General features: G+C 65.8%; 6 protein-coding genes across 6 annotated transcripts; 3 read left to right on the forward strand and 3 right to left on the reverse strand.

The window, feature by feature from the left end:
• The first annotated feature begins 763 nt into the window (after positions 1 to 763).
• MICPUCDRAFT_58220 (uncharacterized protein) lies at positions 764 to 4,236 on the forward strand. Its single transcript, XM_003058519.1, has one exon. It carries the CDS (start codon positions 904 to 906, stop codon positions 4,102 to 4,104), a length of 3,201 nt encoding a protein of 1,066 aa, XP_003058565.1. The 5' UTR covers positions 764 to 903; the 3' UTR covers positions 4,105 to 4,236.
• A 29-nt stretch (positions 4,237 to 4,265) lies between these two features.
• MICPUCDRAFT_16972 (H+-or Na+-translocating f-type, v-type and A-type ATPase superfamily) lies at positions 4,266 to 6,692 on the reverse strand (the record flags this gene model as incomplete). The annotated part of the gene is made up of 1 exon (XM_003058883.1): positions 4,266 to 6,692. One exon carries the CDS (start codon positions 6,690 to 6,692, stop codon positions 4,266 to 4,268), a length of 2,427 nt encoding a protein of 808 aa, XP_003058929.1.
• Positions 6,693 to 7,828: 1,136 nt separating this feature from the next.
• On the reverse strand, positions 7,829 to 8,153 carry MICPUCDRAFT_68288 (uncharacterized protein; the record flags this gene model as incomplete). Its single annotated transcript, XM_003058884.1, is given in 3 exon segments — positions 7,829 to 7,916; positions 7,968 to 8,065; positions 8,067 to 8,153. Coding segments are annotated over 3 exon segments (273 nt in total).
• A 1,042-nt stretch (positions 8,154 to 9,195) lies between these two features.
• Positions 9,196 to 10,941, forward strand: MICPUCDRAFT_10168 (glycoside hydrolase family 31 protein; the record flags this gene model as incomplete). The annotated part of the gene is made up of 1 exon (XM_003058520.1): positions 9,196 to 10,941. A coding segment is annotated over one exon (1,746 nt), but the record flags the coding sequence as incomplete, so codon positions are not given.
• Positions 10,942 to 11,287: 346 nt separating this feature from the next.
• Positions 11,288 to 13,714, forward strand: MICPUCDRAFT_58224 (uncharacterized protein; the record flags this gene model as incomplete). Its single annotated transcript, XM_003058521.1, has 1 exon — positions 11,288 to 13,714. One exon carries the CDS (start codon positions 11,288 to 11,290, stop codon positions 13,712 to 13,714), a length of 2,427 nt encoding a protein of 808 aa, XP_003058567.1.
• Positions 13,715 to 15,309: 1,595 nt separating this feature from the next.
• Positions 15,310 to 17,235, reverse strand: MICPUCDRAFT_58226 (uncharacterized protein; the record flags this gene model as incomplete). Its single annotated transcript, XM_003058885.1, has 1 exon — positions 15,310 to 17,235. One exon carries the CDS (start codon positions 17,233 to 17,235, stop codon positions 15,310 to 15,312), a length of 1,926 nt encoding a protein of 641 aa, XP_003058931.1.
• Between the last annotated feature and the right edge of the window lie 1,243 nt (positions 17,236 to 18,478).

Consider the following 18,478-nt stretch of genomic DNA (forward strand, 5'->3'; position numbering starts at 1 on the left):
CCGTGACTTTCACGACGACGGGGAGGAACGCGTCGAGCGCGTCGCGCGCGTCCTTCGGGGGATCTCGCGACGACGACGGCGACGGCGACGACGGCGACGACGGCGACGGCGGCGACGCGTCGCTCCCGCCGAGGACGCGCGCGGCGAGCGACGCGGTCGCGTGATACCTCCCCGCGCCGTGCCCTCCCGCGCCGCCGTCGCCCGCGCGCGCGAGGATCGCGGCTCGCGCGACGAACTCCGCGTCCACGTCCACGGCATCGCGCGCGTCGTTCGTCGTCGCGAGCGTGAACGTCCGAAGGAACGTGCTCAGGCGCGGCGGCGCCGCCGCGCCGCGCTTCCCCTCGGCGCCGCCGCCCATCGCGCGTGGACGCGCTGGTCGCGAAGAGACGCGTGCGGGGCGCGACGTCGTGAGTGCGACGCGAGCGCGAGGCGGCCGTCAGGTGCAGTGGTGCTGGTGGGCACCGAAAACGCCGGCGGCGAGAGCGAGAGGTGAGCGAGAGCAGTACACCGGTAAACGTGTTTTTGACCGGTCAAGGGCCGAGTTGAGCGAATGTTGAAACTGGTCCACCGATCAACACACGCGGGTTGCGACGAAAACTTTCGCCATCGCGCGCGTGTTGGACTGTCACCAACGAGGCCGCGCCGCGTCCCGCGTCCCCTCTGACTTGCGTGACGCGCACGCACGCTCTCCGCAGGGTTCAGCGGCGCCGAACTCCGTTCGCGCGCTCGAACGTCGCGAGAGACGCGCGCGCGCCGCGGCCGCGTCGTCCGAGCTCGTCCGCGCGCGTCGTCTCCGTCGATCGCGCGCGCGACGCTCGCGGATCGCGAATCACGTCTTGCAATTCTTTCTCCCGCGCCCTCCTCTCTCTTCGAATCGGCGTTCGGTGATCGATCGACGCCGCGATGCCCTCGAGCGCGAGCGGCAGCGATGTCGGGTCCATCGGCCTCCCCGCGATCGAGGGCGACCTCCCCGAGCCCCCCTCCGCGACCGCGGACGACGTCGACCTCCCCCCCGTCCCGGACAGCGCGTCCGAGAAGTCCGACGACGACGACGGCGCGGCGGGAAGCGTCGGATCCGAGAAGGCCGACGACGACGCGGACGCGGACGAGCACGTCGTGGACATGGAGGAGATGAAGGAGGCCGTCGCCGCCGCGCAGAGAATCGCGGACTTACGAGCGAAACTGCGCGAGACGAGCGCGGAGGAGCGCGCCGCGCAGATTGCCGCGCTCGCGCTCGCGAACCAGCGCGCGGAGACGGAATACGACAAGGCGATGAGCGAAGATCTCCCGGAGCTGCACAAGCTCGATTACGCGGAAGCGGAGGCGCACTGGAAAGCGGAAGCGGTGACGGGGATCAACGGCGAATACCTCCCGTTCTGGAAGACGGAGCTCCACGAGCTCGAACACCTCGGCCCGGGCGTCGGGCTGTGGTTTCGATCCCTCAAAGGCTTCGGGAAGTTTTTCGCGTACTGCACGATTCCGATCATGATCATCCTGTGCCAGTACTTATATCTGTACTACAACTCCGACAGCGACATGGACAGGAGCTCCACGGAGAACTTGGCGGAGCTCACCACCGGCGTCGCCGCGGCGACGTCTCAGGACGAGACGATGTTTGGCATCAACATGAAGACCATCATGTTTGTCATCTCGTGTCTGGACTGTCTCGCGATCCTCGCGTTTGTCATCTACGCGTGGAGGATGAAAGCGAAGCAGGACCGGTACGTCCGCGAGAACGACGAGGCGATCTCGTCGCTGCCGGACTACAGCGTCCAGGCGTGGAACATTCCGAAGGACACGGAGGAGGCGGACATAAAGAAACACTTTCAGCAATATGGCGTCGTCGCCGACTGCGTCGTCGTGAAGGACATCGGAAAGGTGATGGGGCTTCGCCAACGAAGAGCGAAGCTCATCGATAAGCTCGTGTCGTTGAAGATCGACGCCGCGTATTACACCGCGAAGGGCAAGAGCCGACTGCTGAGGATTCAGACGAAGAGGATCACGCGGCAGAAGGAGATGATCGAGAAGGTCAACGAGAAGATCGAGAAGAAGCTCTCGAAGGGGTTCCACAGCGTGTGCGCGTTCATCACGTACGAGAAGCCCGACGGCCGCGCGGAGGTGTTCACGCGATTCCGCAAGGGCACGCGCTACTGGGGCATGAACTGCTGCTACGACCAGTCCCTGAAGTTCCAGGGGTGGAAGCTGGACGTGAAGCGCGCCCCGGAGGCGTCGGATTTGAAGTGGGAAAACGTCGTCCGCGTCAACAAAAAACGCGACTTCACGAGAAAGTTCATCGCGATGTTTTTCATCTTCATCCTCCTCCTCGGCTCGATCGCGGTGACGATAATCGGACAATCCGTCGCGAGCGACGCGGAGCCGTCCGTGCCGTGCGGCACCGTGGAACCGAGCACCGAGACCCCCGCGCCGTTGTTGTCGTGCACCGCCATCTGGAACCTCAAGGGAGAAAACGCGTTCACCAACGCGACGTCCCAGGCTATGCTCGCGGTGACGAAGTTCGTGGACAACCTCGACGATGCTTCCGTGTGCTCTGATTACATCAGCGGCGTGGACTGGGCGCAGCCGATGAACAACTACGCGCCGTACACGTCGTTCCAAAACGCCGCGTTGCCGGCGGCGAACGCGTGGACGGGTGGGCCCATTCCCGGGTCGAACGCGGACGAGTGCGCGGCGAAGATTTGCCAGAAGTGCTACTGCCTCGACCAGGTGGACATGACGAACATCAAAGAGGTGTTCGAGCAGTTCTTCAGCGGCACGGACAACGACTTCTGCCAGGATGTCTTCGACAAAGTGAAAAACGAAGCCGCGGTCGCCCTAGGCGTCATCTTCATGGTTTCGTTCACAAACTACATCTTGATGGAGAGCGCCGGGTGGGCGTCTAAATTCGAGCGGCACAGCACGGTGTCCCGGACCGAGGCTTCGGAGGCGCTGTACACGTTCTGGGCGCTGTTCATCAACACCGCGTTCGTCCCTATTCTCATCTACGCCAAGATCACGGCCCTGAAAGGTTTACCGTTTGTGTTCCAAGGCTCATACGACGACATGAACGCGGATTGGTACAACACCGTGATGGTCTCTATTCTGTCCACGGCGATCATCAACGCGATCATGTTCCCGCTCGCGAGGGTGTTCAACAAGCTCGGCAAGGGCCTGTGGAGAAAGATGACCCGGTGCTGCGCGCACTCGCAGAAGACGCTCAACGAGATGTACGTCCCCGACGTCTTCAAGCTCGCGGAGCGTTACGGCCAGGCGATGTGCGTGCTATACTACTGCGTCATCTTCTTGAGCGCGTGCCCGCTGCTGTTCCCCATCGGCGCGATCACGTTCCTGTGGATGTACGCGGTGGACAAGTTCCTCTTGTTGAAGTACTACGCGATGCCGCCGGCGTACGACCACGCTTTGAACGACATGATGCTTCGATACGCGCCCTACGCGGCGTGGTTCCACTTGGCCATCGCCATCTGGGTGTTCGGGTACTACCAGATCCCTTCGTACGAGATCGGCGGGTACGGGAGCTCGTACGGCGCGGACTCCACGGCCACGGACGGAGACTACGACTCCGCGCCGGATCAGCTCGATTTCGTCGCGCGCATCGTCCGCGCGAACGCGTTCGTGCCGTTCGTGCTGTTCGTGCTCCTCACCGCGACGCTGTTCCTCTCGAAAATTTTAAGAATTTTCGTCGTCACGCCGATCAAGAAGCTGTGCTGCGGCCACGAGGAGGAGCAGGTCGAGGACGTCCCGGACTTCAGCGAGCTGATCATGCCCGGGGACCCGCGGTTCGACAAGCCGTTAGAAGAAGGCGCGAAGATGACGTCGAAACTGAGCGGGCTGAAGTCGTACCGTCTGGAGGACAACCCGGATTACCAGGCGTTGTTCCCGGAGAGCGTGCTCACGGGGGAGACGATTCAGCTCGAGTTCGAGGAGCCCCCGGAGGAGACGCCACCGGAGGATCAGGTGATGACGATCTCGCCGCACCCGTTGGGACGGTCGGCGACGATGAAGGAGCCGAAACGGAAGAGGAAGAAGGGGGACCCGCACGCGAAGAAGGATCACTTCTTGGATCGTTCCGCGTCGACGAGGGTGTGATCGAAACGGCGACGCGACGCCATGACTACGGTAACAAGAAGTCAACCGTTTACTACAGTAGACCAGCCAGACAAAAGTTAACGAGAAGTTAACCGTTTTCTGTTTAATCGTAACGTTATACGTTGTTTACTCGTCGTCTCGTCTCGTCTCGTCTCGTCTCGTTAACTCCCCTCCGCGGCGGCTTCTTTCAAGATACTCTCGAACGAAAACGGATCGAACGCGTATCCGTCGCCCTTGTAGAACTTGTTCTGGTACTCTACCCAATGCAACCTGAGCGCGTGCAAAAACGCGCTGAGGCTCTCCATAAGCATCAGCACCCCGATCGTTGCCACCGCCCACACGGCGAACCCGACGAGCATCACGAGCGGCGATTTCGTCGCCGCGGACGCCATCAAGACGCGGTCCAAGAACACCGCGCTGAGCTGCGAGTGCGCGAGCGACAGCGCCCACAGACGCAAGTACGACGCCGTGTTGCTCACCGCGCCGAGGACGAACTCGATCGTGTGGATCATCTGGTGCACGAAGACGTCCCCGAAATTGAACGCCTCGCCGTCTTCGTCCTCGCCGGGGAGGCGCGCGTACGCCTCCCCTCGCGCCCTCGCGTCGTGGCGTCTCTTCAGAACGAGCGGCTTCGGCAGGAGCATCACGGGCACGGACGCGAACGCGACGACGACTAAGCACACCTGAAGGACGCCTTGACCGCGGAACATGACGTTCTCCGGGCACCCCGCGGTTCCTCCCGGGCCTTCTCCCGCGCAGTCTACATTCCCTGGGTCCAGGAACATGTATATGAGGACGTGATAGAGATCAGCCTCGCAACCGGGTGTGATCCACTTTAAGACGATGAGAAAGACGAGATACCCGAACAGCGCGCCGAGGAAGATGACCTGCGGGATGCACTCGCACGCGATCGACAGAACGTCCTTCGCGCGCACGAAATTCAGCAAGCTCATGAAGATCCCGACCATCATCTGCGTCACGCCCATGATGATCGACATCTTCATCTTCATCGAGTTCAAGAACGGCAGCTCGGACTTGCTGCCTCGCCAGATCGGGTCTACGCCGAACGCGTACGTCCCGTTTCGTTCGAGGCCGGCGACGTACTGACTGTCGCACCCCTTCGTCGCGTCGTTCGCGTCGCAGACCCACCGCGTCTTCCCGGCGAGCCACGTCATCGGCACGGAGAAACACTCGTTGTACATCGCCCCGGCGTACATCGAAAAGATAGACATGAGGAGGACGACGTAGCGACCGTCGAACGCCATTTGGAATATTTCATTCTGCGGCGTCGCGCCGAGCGTTTCCTCGTTCAGGACCATGTACATCGCCGCGAGGAGCATCAAGATCCCGTGTCCGAAGTCGCCGAACATCACCGCGAACAAGAACGGAAACGTCACTATGGTGAGCACGGTCGGGTTCACCTCCTTGTACCGCGCTATCCCGTACGCGTCGACGATGCCCTGGAACGCGGCCGTGACTTTGTTCGTTCGGAAATACGTCGGCGGCTCTTCCTTCGACGCCAGCGGCTGGAAGATCGTCCCCACGAGCGCGCTCGAGGATCGATTCGCGCGGAGCAGCGCGTCTCGCACCGCGGGCTTCGCGAACGTCGGGCACCACGCCTCGGCGACGACGACGTCTCGAGCGACGTCGACGGAGAACATGTTTAACGCGTGGTACGTCGCTTTCTGTTTCCTGACGAACGTCGTCCACGCCGCGTGCGCGCGGGCGATGCCGCGGAGGAGGTCGTCGCGATGCGCCGTGGACGCGCGTAACGTCTGCTGCAGATCAGTTTCACGCGCGGCGACTTCCGCGCGCATCCGCCGCCGCCGCGAGAAATCCTCTTGAAGCGGGTACCGGTTCGCGCCGAAGCTGTCGGCTATCTTCGCGATCGCATCCCGCGCGTGCTGCCCCGAGAAGAACACGAGAAACGCCGTCTTCACGACGAAGTCTCCCGTGGCCGGGTCCTCCATCTCGCCCTCGATCGTCTCTCGCTCGAAGAGGAGATTCCCGCGCGTCGCTCGGAACGCCATCCGCTCGAGCGCCGGCGCCTCGGACGCGCGCACGCACCCGGCGATGAACCCCAGCCGCGACGCCTTCTCGACGTCGTCGTCCGCGCTCGCGAGCAGCGCGTCGTCGCCCAAGATTTCGAGTCCCCCCGCGCCGTCGGTCGCCTCGTCGAAGAACGCGCGCGCCTTCTCCGTGACGACCTGCAGCTCCACGAGTTCGGCGCGATTCCGACGCAGCCGCTCGATGGCGGCTGACATCGTCCGCGTCTCGCTCTCCGCCTCGGTCAGCCGCGTCTCGAGGTCGTCGAAATCGATGGACGTCTCCGGCGACGGCATCGCGCGCGGAGCGATCCCCGCGTCTTTGAACGCCGCCGCGAAGAAGCGCAGCCGACGAAGCATCTCGTCGCATCGCTTCACTCGCGACGCGTACGTGTACGCGCGCTGGGGGAAAGGTTTCGCGTGATTCAGATCTCGAAACTGCACGAGACCGACGTCGCCTGAGCACGCGACCGTGTCGCGCGAGGCTTCGGAAGGGACGATGAGGCGGACGAGCTCCATGCTCTCGCTCCTGAAGAGCTCCATGGCGCGCGGACGTGCGGTGCGCGCCGCAGCCCGCGCCTCCCCGACTGAAGAAAAGCGTTAGACGCTTCCGAGAAAAAAGAAAACGCACAAGACAGCGCGGCTGATGCCGTCGTTCACCACAGTTCACCGCCTGGTATCCTACTACTACGACGACGCTTCCGCGTCCGGCAACTCCTCTATCGTCACCCCCGACGCGCCTCCCCCACCCTCTCCCTCCCCTCGCGCGATGCGCTCCGTTCGCTGCCGCTCCAACTTCTTCTGGTGCCTCGAGTGCTGCTCCGCGATCTCACCGACGACGGCGCGTCCGACGTTGAAGACGCCGCCGAGGACGGCGCCGAAGATATTTCCGACACCGTGCGCGATATCTCCGGGGTGCTTCGCGACGTCGTTCGAGCGCGGCTCGCTCGCACGATTATCGGCGGCGCTCTCGCCGTGGGGTCCGCCCGCGTCGCGCGTCTCCGTCGCGCCCGCCTCCGTCGGTCCCGCGGCGAGGACTTGCGACAGCCCGCTCGAGACGCCTTTTCCAAAATTCGCGACCATCCCGCTCACGTCGAGCCCTCCGCCTCGCGACCCCCACTGCACGGCCGCGAGTATCGTGTGCCCCGCGGACGACGCGTCGCCGGCGTGCGTCTCGTCCACCGCGCCTCGAGGGCGATCGCCGCGTCCGCTCGCGTGCGCCGCGCGTTCGCTCTCGACGTGTTTAAAATACGTCTCGAGGTTGTCCACGAGGCAGTCGACGACCCAATCGACTTCCTCGCCCTCGTCCTCGCTCGTCCACAAGATAGCGTCGTGCGCGTTCGACGCTATCTTGCGCTGCTTGTGCACCTCGGTCGCGGCGAGGTGACCGGCGATGTACCCGCCGACGGCGCCGATGGGTCCCATCAGGACGCCGCCGCCCGCGGCGAGCCCTTTCGCGAGTCCCTCCTCGACTTGGTAGCTCTTCTGGAAGCCGTACCGCGCCCACGTGCAGAAGTGCTCGCAGTTGTTCCCCAAGACGTGATACCCGCCGAACCGCTCCTCGTACATCTTCTTGGAGAGCGCGAGGAGCGCCCGCTCTAAGATCTGCTCCGGTCGCATCGGCGTGTGCTTCGCGTCGTACTCCACGCATCCGTCGTACGGCGAGCCCCCGACCTCGCTCAGGGCGTTCGTGACGACGACCGCGTTCGCGCTGACGTCCCTGTCCGAGCTGTCCGCGGCGCCCCAGAGGTGGACGACCGCCTCGGGGAGCTTCTCCCCCGTCCTCTCGTCCGCGTCCACCATCCACCGGTCCCCGCACGGCGCGAGCGCGCGACGACCGACGTACACCGCCCAGTGCGTGAACGGGACGATCTGGTCGTTCCTCGGCCAGTAGAGGATGTCCCCGGGCGTCCGCGACTTCCCGAGCGCGGGCCACACGTGCTTCCGCATCGCGGGCTCGCATGCTCGCGGCTCGTACTTCGGCGCGGGAGCCGCGACCTCCATCGCCGCGACCGGAGGTGTGACGCCGCGACGACCGCGACCAGATCTCGCGGTTGAGTTTTATCCTCGCCTCGTGCTGTGAAGAATATTTGTGAGATCTGTCGCAGCCAGTTGTTACCCGCGCAGGTCACGGGCGGACGCCGCGATGGCGCCGGCGACGAGGCGCCGGGCCGCGGCGAAGACGCCAGTCACCGCGACGCCCTCGCCGAACGCGCGAGGAGGGAAGAATCCCTCCGCGGCGAGCCCAGAGGACGACAGCGTGGACGACAGCGTGGACGAGAGAGACGCGATTGTGAGATGGAGACGACGACGCCGAAGCGGACGCCTCGCGACGCTGTACGTCCCCCGCCTCCCCGTGTTCTCGTCCGCGTTCGTGTTCGGGCTCTTCGCGCTGCTCGCGCCGATCGCGGACAGGGCGTACCACGCGCTGTCCACGGAGGGGAGGATGGCGTCGGACGTCCCGTCGTTCGCGCACGACCTCGGCAAAGGTTTCGTCGTCGAGTGGGACAAAACTTTGCTCGAGCTCAGCGTGTTGCACTCGCGGCAGGACCGCAAGTGCGCGTCTCGACGAGCCGCGTCCAACGTCGCGGAGGCACAACACCGGAGCGAGTGCGCCCCGCGCGTCGCGTGGAGCACGAACCCGGGGCTGCCGTTCCTCGTCGCCGCGAACGGCCCCATTCGCATCCACCAGCTCATGGCCGGGCACTTTAAGGTTGACATTCGACGCGTGCTGCAGACGACGACGCAGACGCTCGACTCCGTGGAGTACGTCCCTCCGTCGCGCGTCGATCCGGTCGGCACCGTGATCATCCGGGGCGTGCTGATCAAGGACGACGCGCAGCCGGACCGGATGTTGTCCATCGTGGGCGACCTGCGAGCGGCGTGGAACGACATGACGCACGAGCGTCTGACGTTCAAAGCCGAGGCGAAACTGAAAGCGTCGTACACGCTGACGTTCACGCCCGCGTCCGACGCGCGGCTCGCGTTCGAGTTCGAGTGGGACGACGAGGTTCCCGGCGTGATGCGCTCGCCGGGCGGACGACGAAAGAGCGTGGGGTTGAACCAGGTCATCCTGCGGTACGCGTCGGATAAGCACGAACGGATTTACGGCATGGGCGAGCAGTACAGCTCGTTGGAGCACAAAGGGAAACGCATACCGATCATCACCGCGGAGCAAGGGATCGGCCGAGGGAAACAGCCGGTGACGTTCGCGTTCAACCGGGTGTTCATGGGCAGCGGAGGGAACTGGCACACGACGTACACCGCGATACCGCACTACGTCACGAGCGCGGCGCGGAGCGTGTTCCTCACGAATTACTCGTACGCGGAGTTTGACTTCACGGACGACGAGACGATCTCGATCTTGTCCACGACGCCGACGAACACCCTCTGCGGGCAGATCATCGGCGCGAGGAGCATCCCCGAGACCGTCGCCGCGTACACGGAGTACAGCGGGCGCATGGAGCCGCTCCCGGAGTGGGCTTACGCGAACGGCGTCATTCTCGGGATGACGGGCGGGAGCGCGAAAGTACGGAAAGTCGCTTCGATGCTTCGCGACGCGGGCGTGCCTCTCGCGGGACTTTGGCTGCAAGACTGGGGCGGGATACGAAACACGTCCATCGGGATCGAGCGCGTGTGGTGGAACTGGGAGCTGGACGAGAGCAACTACCCGGACTGGCACGCGTTGCGAGAGGAAGCGGCGATGAACGGGACGAGGTTGCTGACGTACACGAACCCGTTCCTCATGGACGCGAGAGGGCCGAAAGGGCGTTTATACCGCGAGGCGAAGGAAGCCGGGTACATGGTCCAAACCGTCGCCGGCGGCGTGTACCGTTTAGGGCACGAGCCCGGGGTGTCGTTCGGCCTCTTAGACCTCACGAACCCGGCGGCGGTGCGTTGGATCGAAGACGTGTTGCACGACATGCTAAAGAACACCGGCGCCGTGGGGTGGATGGCGGACTTTGGCGAGTACCTTCCGTTCGACTGCGTGCTTCACAGCGGCGAAGCCCCGATCGCGGTGCATAATCGGTACCCGGAAGACTGGGCCGCGCTGAACCGTCGCGCGATGATCAGAGCGGGACTAGGGAGTAAAAACGAAGGCGGGAACGGCGAAGGCATGTTCTACTCTAGGAGCGCGTCGTCGCAAACGCCGCGGCACACGCCCCTGATGTGGCTCGGCGACCAGCTCGTGTCTTGGGACGCGCACGACGGGATGAAATCCGCGGTGTTGGGGATGTTACAGGGCGGGTTGAGCGGCCTCGCGTTGTCGCACAGCGACATCGGCGGGTACACCGCGACGCCCGGGAGACACCGCACGCGGGAGCTGCTCATGCGCTGGATGGAGCTCTCCGCGCTGTCGGACGTCGTCTTCCGCACGCACCAGGGAAACAGACCGCTGCACAACGCGCAGCCGTGGGACACCCCGGAGCTCCTCGATCACTTGAGGGACTTCGCGCGGTTGCATCGAGCGTTGGCGCCGTATCGCGCGGAGCTCATGCGGGAGTCTTCGCTCACGGGGATGCCGCTCACGCGCCCGCTGTTCATGCACTACCCGCACGACGTCGTCGCGTCTCGAGTCGCGACGCAGTTCCTCGTGGGGCGGGATATCCTCGCCGCGCCGGTGATGGACCGCAAGACGTCCAGGGTGCACGTGTACCTCCCCCCGGGGGACACGTGGCTGGACGTGTGGACGACGCAACAAGCGCCGGCGCAGCCGACGGGGCCGCGACACGGGCACGGCGTGTGGCTCACCGTGGACGCGCCGATGGGGTGGCCCGCGGTTTTCATTCGCGCGGACGCGGGGAAGCCGGCGACGCGCGCGGCGGCGGCGATGCGCGAATGGGCGGCGGAGCGCGGGGGGTTGCCGCCGCACCGGCACGTCGCGCCGATGGACCCGGTCGAGAAGTTGGTGTTGGGGTTGTACGGGTAGGTAGCTCGCGATCGATGTTCGCGTCGAGAGCGTCACGTTCTTGTTGTAAGAGGTTGTACGAGTACGACGTCGTCTTTTTTTCGGATGCTGCCTGAGGCGTTTTTTCGGTGACCGTTCGTGGTCAACGTTTTTTCCGAGAAGGCGGTGCCGCGTCGTCCGTCACCCAGTTCGAGGCGCGCGAGGCGGAGGGACACGCGCGTCGCGCGCGATGGGGGAGAACGTCGAGATCTACCTGCGGCTGAAGCCCGTCAGGGCGCCGTCGCCGTGCGTCTCGATCGACGTCAGCGAGAACCAGTGCGTGTTCGACATCCCGCGAGACGACCTCGCCGGGTACGTGAACAATCAGAGGGAAAAGTACGCGTTCCAGTTCAACGGCGTGCTCGCGCCGGACGCGCAACAGGACGAGGTCTTCGAGCGATGCGCGGCGAAGGTGGTCACCGGCGCGCTCGATGGGTTCAACGGCACCGTGTTCGCGTACGGGCAGACGGGAAGCGGGAAGACGTTCACGATAACCGGCGGCGTCGAGCGGTACGCCGACCGCGGGATCATCCCGCGGGCCATCTCGCGACTGTACGCGGACATCGCGAAGAAGACGGACGGGAAGTACGAGGTGCACGTGTCGTACATGGAAATTTACCAAGACCAAGGCTACGACTTGCTCGACCCGGAGCACGACACGAAAGCGCTCGAGGACTTGCCGCGGGTCAGCGTGCGAGAGGACGACGCCGGGGACTTTCACCTGCAGAATCTGAGCACGCATCGTTGCGAATCCGAGGAGGACGCGCTGAACTTGCTCTTCTTGGGCGACACGAACCGCGCCATCACGGAGACGCCGATGAACATGGCGTCCACGCGGTCGCACTGCATATTCACGATGCAAGTCGAGCGGAGAGAGGTGGGGAGCGAGATCGTCAGACGCGCGAAGGTGAACCTCGTCGATCTCGCGGGGTCGGAGCGCGTGAAGAAAACCGACGTCAGCGGGAAGACGCTCGCGGAGGCGAAATACATTAACCTCTCGTTGCACTACCTCGAGGCTGTCGTCATCGCGTTACAGGAACGCGCGATGGGCGGAGGGAGGGGGCACATACCGTACAGGAACGGTCTGATGACGATGATGTTGAAGGACTCGCTCGGGGGGAATTGCAAAACCGTGATGTTGGCGACGGCGTCGCCGGATCACGACAGCGTCGACGAGAGCATCAGCACGTGTCGATTCGCGCAGAGGATCGCGATGGTCGCGAACGTGGTGACGATAAACGAGGACATCGATCCCGCGTTAGTCATCAAACGCCTGAAGCGCGAGAACCAGGAGTTGCGAGATGAAATCAAGCTCCTGTCCGGCGTCAACGACGACCGCGGAGCGCTGACGGAATCCGAAATCGAACGGCTGCGCTCGAGGGTGAAGGCCTACGTCGACGGCGGCGGCGCGGACGAGGGCGAGGGATTGGCCGCGGACATCGGCGCGTCGATGATGAAGATCAAAGCGAGCTACGAGATATTCAGAGAGATGGTGTTAAGACGCGGCGGCGGCGGCGGCGTCGCCGGCGTCGCCGCCGGCGGCGGCGAGGCGTCGACGTCGCCGCGGTCGCCGCCGTCGCCCGTCGTGGAACCCCCCGGGGCGTTCGACGACTTGCGCGAGGAACTGCGGCTGATGCGCGAGCGCGTGAGACAGCGCGACGCGGAGATCAACGTCCTCGTCGGGATGCTGCAGCGCGGGGAAGGCGGCACGCGCGGCGGATACAGAGCCACCGCGGCGGTGCCTCTCGTGGACGCGTCGAACCCGTCGTCGACGCTGCGCGCCATCGTCGGCGAAAACGAAAACGGAAACGAAAACGACGCGGCGTCAGCGCTCCCTCCCGCGGACGTGCTCGCCGACCGCGACCGCGCGTTCGAGCACTTCAAGCGCGCGTACGCGCAGAACGCGGGCGTGGAGCGGGACAAGTCGACGCTGCGAGAGTTGTACGCGAAAGCGAAGACGCTCGGGGAGCGCGTCAACGCGGCGAGGGATGAGATCAACGCGCAAAAGAGCAAGATTGAAAAGCGACGCGTCGCGCGCGCGCTGAAGACGCTGTCCGACGCGGACTTCGACCCGGAGTGCGACGCCGTGGACCAGGCCGAGGAGCGCGCGAAGGCGACGATCGAGGAGAGCAAGTGCGAGTACAGGACCGCGTTCGACGAGCTCCGAGACGTGAAGAAAGAGATCGACCGTCTGCAGCTCGCGTTGGACCAGTCGCGGAGGCGTCTGACGACGGATTTCGAGAAGTGGCTCGTCATGGCGCTCGGGCAGCAAAACGGCGACGGCGGGCCGGAGGAGACGATCCTCACCCCGGGCGCGGCGAGGATCTTGGGGCAGACCGTGGTCCGACCGCCCGGGAGCGCCGGCCCGGTCGCGCGGTACCGGCCGTTGTCCGCGGCGGAGGCTGAGGCGGCTGACGCGGCTGAGGCGGCGGCGGGCGCGGCGGCGCCGACCCCGGCGGCGAAGACGTCTGCGGCGACGCCGGCCCCGGTCGCGAAAGCGCAGACTCGCGAGCCGATGACGGAGCTGCCGATGACCGGGAACGCGCAGGTGGACGCGGACATCGCCAAGTTTTTCGCCGCGAAGAACTTGCTCATGAAGAGGGCGGAGAAGGCGTAGCTAGGAATTTATTAGGATGAGCGAAGCGTCGTATTATCACCACGATCGTTCGTCGTCGCGGACGACACGTCCGTCTATCTATCTATCGCGCGCGCAAGCGCTCGACCTCGAAGAAATCAGTCCTCGTCCTCGTCCGAGTCGCAGTGCAGCTGGATGCTCATCCCGACCTCCTTGGCGCACTTCATGGCCGTCGCGTTGGAGGGGTCCAGCTCAAGCGCCTTCTCCAGCGCCCTCTTCGCGCGTCGCAGCGTCGGCGCGTCCCCGACGTCTCCCTTGTCCCCCAACGCGAGCAGCGCCTGCCCGAGCCGGACGTACCCTCGGACGTACGAGGGGTCCAGCGCCGTCGCTCTCTCGCAGTCCTCCACGACGCGGCTCTCCCTCCCCGGGATCTTCAACCCCGCGGCGGCTCGGTTCCCCAGATACGGCACCTTGTCCGGCGCCAGCCGCAGACATTCGGTGTACAGGTCAAACGCGCGGCGGTACTTCTTCTCTCCGAACGCGGCGACGCCCTTGTCGTTCAGCTCCTCCGCCGCCTTGGACGCTTCCGGGGAGTCCGCGCTGAGGTCCGGGCGTAAGTCCTCGTCCGCGCGCTCGTCCAGCAGCAGCGGACCGTCTTTGAAGTTCGCGCCGTCGTACCCGGTTCCGCCGACGCGTTCCCACGGCCGCTCCTTCGACGACCCGGCTATTTTGTTGTCGTTCCACATCAGCTCCATCTGCTTCCTCGCCTCGCCGATCGCTTGCGTGGTGCGATACGCGGACTGGCCTTGGTCGAACAGCGTCGGGTCTGGTCGTTCCCCCGCGGCCCAGGGGACGTGGACGTCGACGCCGAAGTTTCCGTGCGGGCGGTAGTCCCCGCGCGCGCGCAGCATCGCCTCGATCTCGAACGGATCGCGCCCGCTCAGGGCCATCTTCAGGACGTCGTCCAAGGTTTGCATCGCCGGGATGGTGTACGTCTTCGCCCAGCGCGCGTAATCGAAGTTGTTCGTCGTCAGCGTGTGATACGCAGCGGTGATCTGCGTGAACCGCGCGGTCGCTTCGTCGACTTTGTCTTTGTTCTTGTCCGGATGCCACAAGAGGCACAGCCTTCGGTACGCCTTCTTGACCTTGTCGACGTCGCCTTTGTCCGCGTCCGCGATCTCGAGGACTTGATACGACTCCTCGGAGTTTAGCGGGCCCATGATGATCGGGACCGGCTCCTCGCCGCGGGCCGCGTCGGCGGACGACATTCTTCTTCGATCTTCTTCGAGCGGCGTACGTCGCGACGACGACGTGACGTTTGACCGCGCGCGGGTCTACACCGCACGCCTACGCGCGCGTCGATTGGCGATCACGACCGCCGCACCGATCGCGGGGAGGTCTCTCGACGCGATTCGCGGACGCGCTCGCGAACGACCGCGGCGCGAAAGCGCGTGGACGACTGCGACCGGCATCGCGTTGGATTTTTTTTTTCAGAGGAGACGAAGGGTCTCACGACACACAACGGACTGAGTTGACCTCGGGAACGACGGCGGGCGACCACGGGGAAGGTATACAAATCACGCATTCAAGATAATAGGGATGACTGGCTAAACAATACACAAAACACCGATCGACGATTAATACCCGCCGAAGTCGTCCACGGGAGCGTCCCACCCGCCGGCGTCTCTGCCGCCGCCGCCGCGGTCTGACGAGTACGAATCGCCTCGATCACGTCCGTAGGAGGAACCGCCCCTGCCGCCTCCGCGACCGCGACCGCCGTACGAGGAACGTTCACCACCCCCGCCGCCTCCGCGACCGCGACCGCCGTACGAGGAACGTTCACCACCCCCGCTGCCACGGTACCCCCCCCCGCCACCGCGCCGGCTATCGAAGTAGTTGTCGCCGCCACCGCGGAAACCCCCGCCGCCGCGGTCGCCGCCGCCGCCGTCGTTCCAACCGCCGCCGCCGCCGCCGCCGCCGGGGGTGCTGCACCTCTTGCACTCCGTCCTCGACGCGAAGTTGCTGAAGTTACACTCCGGGCAGTTCCAATCCCCCGGTCGCATTTCCCTCCCGTCGCGGTTCTCGCGCCCGTATCTGTCGTACGGATCGACCGGTCCGCGGCGCTCGAACGACCGTTCCCTGCCGCCGCCGCCGCCGCCGCCGCCGGCGGTGCCGCACTGCTTGCACTCGTACCTGCTCGCGAAGTTCATGAACCCGCACTCGGGGCAGTCCCAGTCCCCAGCCTTCCGATCTTGCTGGAACGAATCCCTGCGCTCGCGCGGCGCGCGGTCGTAGAACCCGCCGCCGCGGTCGCGGTCGCGGTCGTCCGCGCGGTTGTCCCTCCACGCTTCTTTCCCTCGCGACGGTTTCGCATCCGTCGCGGTGTATCCTGTTCTTCCGCCCATACGAATCGCGCCTCGCGACTTGTGGTCCATCGCGTTCTCCGACGGCGGCGGCGCCGCGGTGTTCAACCGCACGCACGCGTCGCCGACCTCATCTCTCTTGTTCACGTCCATGAGCAGCGCCTCGCACGCGGCCATCGCGACGATCTCCGCGTCGTCGCTCAGCGGCACGCGCGCGGTGGCGAGGTCTTGCAGAACCATTAAAACATCCGCGACGAGGCGGTTCCCCGCCGCGGAGGGATCATCGCGGAACAACACGTGATGCACGCACACGTCGTTCAACAGGTGCGCGAACTTCTCGCCGCCGCCCCACACGAACGCGGTCTGCTTCCCCCGCGGCCCGTCCGCGTGCGCCGCGGCGGTTTCGAGCCACGCCGCGCCGACGGCGCCCATGAGACGCTCCGAGAGCGCCCCGGGCGGCGCCGCGTGCGCGGCGTACGCCTTCAGCGTGCGTCTGACGTCGCCGAGGCACGCTTTGACCTCGTACTGACGCATCCCGGAGAACGTGCTCCACGGCGTCGGGTTGGACCAGGAGGAGACTTGCGAGACGGACGCCTCGTCGGAGCTCGAGCCCGCGCCGCCCTTTTCGCCGTGGCCGCCCGCGCGGAGCTCCAAGACGAGGTTCGAGAACGCGTCGCAGACGGGGCCGCCGAGGACGACGGCGTCGTCGTCCGTGACGGAGAAGTCAGCCTTGTCCTCGCTCTTCTCCGCGGCGATCGTCGCGTCGTCGTCGAAGGACGCGCCCGGCGCCGACGCCGACGCGGCGAACTTCGACGACGACGACGATTCGGCCGCCTCGTCGGCCGCGATCTCCGCGCGCGCGGCGGCGACGTCGACGTCTTCCTCGTCGTCGTTCCCTTCCTCGTGGATGCCGTCGTCGACGCCGAGGCCGTCGTCTTCGTAGTCGTCGTTGAAGACGCCGACGCCGCCCGCGGCCGCGGAGAGGTCGCGCGTGAACGGCGGCGCGGTGAAGACGCGACGCGACGCGACGGCGGCGAATAAAGCGCGTGACGACGAGACGGAGGAAGCGCAATTAATAACCCCGGGCGCCGCGAAGCGTTGCGCGGTCGCGGCCGCGCGAGGCGCGCGAGGCGCGATGCGCACGACGGCGCGCGGCGTTCGCGCACATAATGTGATGTTCTTGGCGAGTGCTTGAACCATGGCTCTGCGCATGCTAGAGTGGCGGGGCGCGAGATGGCGACGGCGGCAACCCTCTTCGAGGGCGCCGTCATCGTCGTCACTTTTCGCAGATCTGGTACGTACAGGTAGTTGTAGTTGTAGTCTGGCTGACGACGCGTCGACGTCGTCGTCAGGTGGCGCGGCAGTTCGCGACGCGCGCGGGATCTCGCGCGCGCGATGGCGGAAGTGTCGATCCCGCGTCCTCGCGATGGTGGACGCGGCGGCGAGCCCGGCGGTGGTCGCGGCGGCGGTCGCGGCGGGAGGCGGCGACGCGGCGGCGGACGCGGCGGCGGCGACGACGCGGCGACGACGACGAACAGTGAAGACCGCGAAGAATCTCGCGGAGACGGCATCGCGCGGTCGCTCGACGCGACCGCGCGGGCGTTCACGCCGCGGTCGCTGCCACCTCGCCCGCCGGCGTCGACGCCCGCGCCGACACCGACGCCGGCGCCGCCCGCGGCGAAGAAGAAGAAGAAGAAGCCGGCGAAGCCGCGGCGCGGGGACGACGACGACGACGGCGACGACGACGACGGACCGGCATCATCCGCGGACGACGCGAAGAAAAAGCGCGTCGAGAAGAAGAAGAAACCGCGACCGACGACGGCGACGAAGGAATGGTGGCGGACGCTCACGGAGAGCGACCCGATCACGCTCGACCCGCTGTGCGAGCTGCCGTACCCGCCGTTCGACCTCGACACGACGACGACGTCCGGCGGCGGCGGCGGTTCGATCCCCGGCGGCGGCGGCGACGCGGCGGCGCACCTGTTCGACGGCGTCGTCCTCGCGGAGTACGTCACGACGTCGAAACAGTTTGAAAACCCGCTCAACAGGGTCCCCATGGACGCGAAGGACTGCGCGCGGTTAGACGCGTACCTCAAGAAGCACCGCCTGAAGACGTTCGACGTGATGAAGACGTTCCACGCCGCGGCGATGGAGCGGGAAAAAGCCGCGGAGGACGCCGCGGCGAGGGCGAACGAGACCGAGGAAGCCGCGGCGGCGCGCCGCGCCGCCGCGCAGACGGAGCTCGCGCAGTCGCTGTTCACGTCGCTGAGAGCGAGAGCGTCGAGGAGCGCGGCGGCGAGCGAGCGCGAGGCGAGAGACGCGCGCGGAATCGGCGGACGAACCGGGACCGGGGCGGCGCGACGCGGACGCGGACGCCTCACCGCTCGCGACGAGCCGGAGTGGACCGGGGACCGAGCGGGGTGGGAAGACTACGCGCACCTCT

This window comes from Micromonas pusilla (assembly GCF_000151265.4).
Source record: "Micromonas pusilla CCMP1545 genomic scaffold MICPUCscaffold_5, whole genome shotgun sequence".
In the NCBI taxonomy this organism is placed as follows: domain Eukaryota; kingdom Viridiplantae; phylum Chlorophyta; class Mamiellophyceae; order Mamiellales; family Mamiellaceae; genus Micromonas; species Micromonas pusilla.